At 35.6% G+C, this 4,970-nt stretch overlaps 1 protein-coding gene across 1 annotated transcript in view; it reads left to right on the forward strand.

The window, feature by feature from the left end:
• Positions 1 to 4,534, forward strand: part of ST13 (ST13 Hsp70 interacting protein) — a 30,262-nt gene extending 25,728 nt beyond the window's left edge. Inside the window, exons 5-6 of the mRNA XM_037731998.1 lie at positions 2,379 to 2,481; positions 4,080 to 4,534. Coding sequence (XP_037587926.1) covers positions 2,379 to 2,481; positions 4,080 to 4,211 — 235 coding nt within the window. The 3' untranslated portion in view covers positions 4,212 to 4,534. The remainder of the gene's footprint in view (positions 1 to 2,378; positions 2,482 to 4,079) is intronic.
• The last annotated feature ends 436 nt before the right edge of the window (positions 4,535 to 4,970 follow it).

Consider the following 4,970-nt stretch of genomic DNA (forward strand, 5'->3'; position numbering starts at 1 on the left):
TCAAAAAAAAAAAAAAAATTAATTCCAGGAAAAGAAAATAATGATCTTTTATTAGTGTCAACAAATTTTATCTTATTTTCAGACTCTCTAATTTAGCATTGAACCATCAGTATATTATAGGAAAAGGAGTATGCCAGCCTGAAACTACTTCAGTCACTGCTAGCCCACCTGAAAAATTAGGAAAAGGCCAGGGGGCATAAAGAGGTGAATTTAACCCGATTAGTAATTATTCCTGGCAGCAAAACTTATGAATAAATATTTGTATCTTGGGGATGAAGTGTTAGTGAATTTCACATGTTACATGGGTTGAAAGGTCTTATATCTCAAATGTTGATGGAGATAAAGATGGATATGTTTGGGACAACTGTGTTAGCTGACTTAGACTAGCTCTAGAGGATTATATGGTGTCACATAATAAAGATAAATATTATAAATTGAAACAAAATCTATTAATGCTATGTGGGCACAGGACAAGCTCATGCATTACTGATGATCCTTTTGAAATCCCATTAGTCCCAGTATTTCTTGCCCTTCTAATACAAGACAGAGTCAGCTCATTTTGTGCTTTGCTTGTGTCAGACTTAAGCCATTTCTGTGGTAAATCATGGTTCATTTTAGTGGAAACTAAGATTTGAGCACTGTGTATGTTCATTGTTTCTGGTATGTACTGTTGTTTCAATGAGCAGCTAGAAAAAAATTTTAATCATGAATTAAAGGAAAAACCTTGTAATTATGACACTAATACTTTATTAAATTATTTTAATAATAAAAATTAATTAAAATTTAAATCATGAATTAAAGGAAAAACTTGAAATTATGACACTAAAAATTTAAATTAATATTTAATAATTTAAAGTAAATTTTAAAATTCTGATATTTTCTATTAAAATTTAACATTAAATGTTTTGTTTTACTTTTTAGTTTGTATTTTTGACACGTATGTGGTAAAAATTTTTGTTCTAGTTTTACACTTACTTCAGTGCTGTGATATACATAAAATTGTTTCAGAATTATAATACCTTAAAAATTGTGTATCTCTTAAGTAAAGTTTGAAGGTTTTTTGGAACGTTTCTGTTTTGTTTTGCTTTTTGTTTTTAGACAGTGTCACTGTATCACCCAGGCTGGAGTGCAGTGGTACGACCTCGACCCACTGCAACGTTGCCTCCTGGGTTCAAATGATTCTCCTGCCTCCACCTCCTGAGTAGCTGGGATTACTTAACAGTTGTGCCCCACCATGCCTGGCTAATTTTTTGTATTTTTCGTACAGAGGGTTTTCACCATGTTGGCCAGGCTGTTCTCAAACTCCTGGCCTCAAGTAATCTGCTCTCCCTGGCCTGCCAAAGTTTGGAGAATACAGGCTTGAGCCACCACACCTGGTGAGGGATATTCTTAGCATATATATCGCACTTGAAATATATAGTCAAAATAACTGTATTAAAACTTACTTGAATTTATTTCTTCTGTGTAACTTATGTTAGTGCAATACACAGCCCGCCCTCCTTTTTTTTAGAGGAGGAATTTTGCTCTTTTACCCAGGCTGGAGTGAAATGGCGCAATCTTGGCTCACTGCAACCTCTGCCCTCTGGGTTCAAGTAGTTCTTCTACCTAGCCTCCCAAGTAGCTGGGATTATAGGCACATGCCACCATGCCTGGCTAATTTTGTATTTTTAGTAGACACAGGGTTTTGCCACATTTGCCAGGCTGGTCTTGAACTCCTGACCTCAGATGATCCACTGCGCCTGGCCGCAGCTTCTTATTTCTGTTTGTATTCAGGTTTAGGGTTTGCTTTATTTACATTTTTCTGATTTATACTTACTTTTCGAGTATGTGACCATTTAAAGGTTTGAAGAGTCAAACCTGAGTTAAAAGGTATACCCAGAGAATTCTCATTTCCATTGCTGTATCCTCTACCCCATTCTCACCTGCCCCCACCAACCTTTAGTTTCTGGTTTACCTGTTACGTGTTTTTTTAAAAGCCTGTACACATGTATTATTTTCTTTTCTGTGTTACATAGAAGGTAGCTAAACTTAGCTAACACATTGTGTTAATCCTGGTTTGGGTGAGTTGAAAGTTTTGGCTCTACCTACTTTTTAGAAATTTTGTGACATTTGGATTTAAGAAAGGTTTCATTTGTATTTTAGCTTTTAGTAGAAGAGCAGCTTGACAGTTACCATAGAGGAAATTTAAATGTTTTGGGGTTTTTACAGAGTTAACTAGTAGTGGTATATAGTAATTGAATTAGTTTATAAAAGTTTATAGTTAATATTTAACTTAAACCTGTTCTAAAACAATCCTTTTTTGTAAGGAAGAAAGATAATCATGCCACATAGGTTAATATGTATAAAAGGCTCCTAAAATGAGTATAAATCTGTTTCAGACTTCTGGGCCACTGGGAAGAAGCAGCCCATGATCTTGCCCTTGCCTGTAAACTGGATTATGATGAAGATGCGAGTGCAATGCTGAAAGAAGTGCAACCTAGGGTATGTTAAAGTAGAGAAAGGGAAAGTCATTAGTTTAATACTCCATTGCTCCAGCGCTTACCCCTGGCAGCCATAATTCATCTGAAAAACAAGCAAAGAAACAAACCTTTGGAAGATAAAAATCTGTAATTGCTGAAGTTTGTGCTCAACTCTAGAGATCTTACTAGGTTTTCATGCTTTCATTTATCATGCTTTATTAGAGCAAGGTCTTTTACTTTGTTAGGAAGCCTGTGGTGGAATTATAACCAGAAAATTGGAAATAGAAAAGAAGGTATCAGGTTTACAACAAGGAAACAAATAGAAAATCTATAATTAGCATTATCCAAGATTGAGTGTGGTGTGTCCTTATATATCATAGCCACTTTACAAAGCAAGAAGGCCTTGTAGAAGTTAAGAAATTTCATTCTTTCTGGCCAGGCGTGGTGGCTCACGCCTGTAATCCCAGCACTTTGGGAGGCTGAGGTGAGTGGATCATCTGAGGTCAAGGAGTTCAAGACCAGCCTGGCCAACATAGTGAAACCCTGTCTCTACTAAAAATATAAAAAATTAGCCAGGCATGGTGGCACACGCCTGTAGTCCCAGCTACTTGGGAGGCTGAGGCAGGAGGTAATCACTTGAACCTGGGAGGCGGAGGTTGCAGTGAGCTGGGATTGTGCCACTGCACTCCAGCCTGGGTGACAGAGCGAGACTGTCTTTAACAACAACAACAAAAAGTTGTTTCAGCCTTTTAAAAATAATACTGAATCCCAAAGGTAGAACATTCCAGCTTTTAAGGATGATTTTTCTGTAAAATTGTTGGTTAAAATAATTTTAATGCATTTACATGGTAAATCCTTCATTTCGTGGGAAATTCAACTGTCAGGAATTTACTCAGAGATTTTAAGGCAGTCAAAATTGTATGGAATTTAACTTATTTACTGCCAGAGAGTTCATTTGGTTTTCTGTTTTCTTATAACAGTGCTAACTTGTCAGCAAAGTTGTAAACAAGCTAAAGTGACGGTTGAATGTGAATCTCTTCGATTTATTCTCTGAGGAAATAACAGATGCAGAGAATTTATTTGATACTACTATTTACTAGTGTCTGATACACATTATTTTCGTGTTTTCCCTCTATAATATAGACTATAGCAATTCGATAAGACTAAATATTTTTTCCTCTCCTATTTTATGGGTATGGAAACTTAAATATACTGTTGCATATACTTGGAGTATGTGTTCCCAGTGTCTGCTTTCCACGGCAGACATCCTTAATAATACTCTTCCTATTGAATTCAGCTGTCCTTCTGAAACCTAAACACTGTGTATCTGGTAGAAACTAGTAGGCAAGAATTGTCGTGCAGTTTGAAACCTGTTTGTTAATCTGAGATTATAACATTTCTCTGTAACTTCAAATCCCAGGCCCTTTCCTCTGTTTTACAGTGCCTCATGCAGTTGAGGTTGGTTTTGTTAAATCCTGAACTTGTGTTACATCTTTTTCTACAAGGCAAATCTGTCATTTTTCAGAACTGTATGTTGAATTAAACGTTTCTCCACAGAGAATACTTGTGTTAACCCTATTCAGCTTTTGGAGCAGGCTAAGTTATCGCTCTTTTTTCTAGGCACAGAAAATTGCAGAACATCGGAGAAAGTATGAGCGAAAACGTGAAGAGCGAGAGATCAAAGAAAGAATAGAAAGAGTTAAGAAGGCTCGAGAAGAGCATGAGAGAGCCCAGAGGGTAAATTTCCTATAGCTAAGCCATGAAAGAAAAATACAGAGTTTTTAGGACACTAAAATTCTAATTTCTGTCTCTTTTATTTAATGCTGGCTACAGTTCTATAGAGTAATGATATTACTTATAAGGAGTCCACTTTCACTGTGTCTAATTTTGGGAACATTTTTAGTCTTAAATTTTTCAGTGAGCTTTTATTTCACTACTTTGTATTCTTGTTTGTGTTTTTATAAAATCAAGAGTTTTTCCAGGTCAAGTAATTAAAATGTGGTGGCATTATTGTTTGATCTTTTGAGGATCCTTGGCCAGATTAATTAAATTATGATTCTTCCTCTCTTCCGACAGTGGCTGTGTTGCTATTTAAAATTGATTCTGGCAGGGCAAGGCGTCAAGTGCCTGTAGTCCCAGCTGTTTGGGAGACTGAAGTTGGGGGTTCACTTGAGCCCAGGAGTTTAATACTGGCCTGGGCAACATAGTGTGATGCTACCTCTTTAAAAAATAACAATAATTTACCTACTTACTTCTGACATTGTTGAATGAAAGAACATAAGGCTGTATTATATAACTTGTTGCATTCTAATTTTTTGTCATGTAATATTAAGCATCATACTTGATTTTTAAGGTTATAGTTCATAATCTTTAAATTTTACATTTATATATCTCCTTGATAATTTTATAACTATCTTATGAGGGCAATTTATTTTTCTTTCATTTTGTCTTTTAAAAAGCAGCAAAACATGAATAAATCTACATTTTTATTGTGTAGGGAGAGTATGGAAA

The sequence above is a fragment of the Cebus imitator genome, unplaced genomic scaffold (assembly GCF_001604975.1).
Source record: "Cebus imitator isolate Cc_AM_T3 unplaced genomic scaffold, Cebus_imitator-1.0 Scaffold435, whole genome shotgun sequence".
Lineage (NCBI taxonomy): Eukaryota > Metazoa > Chordata > Mammalia > Primates > Cebidae > Cebus > Cebus imitator.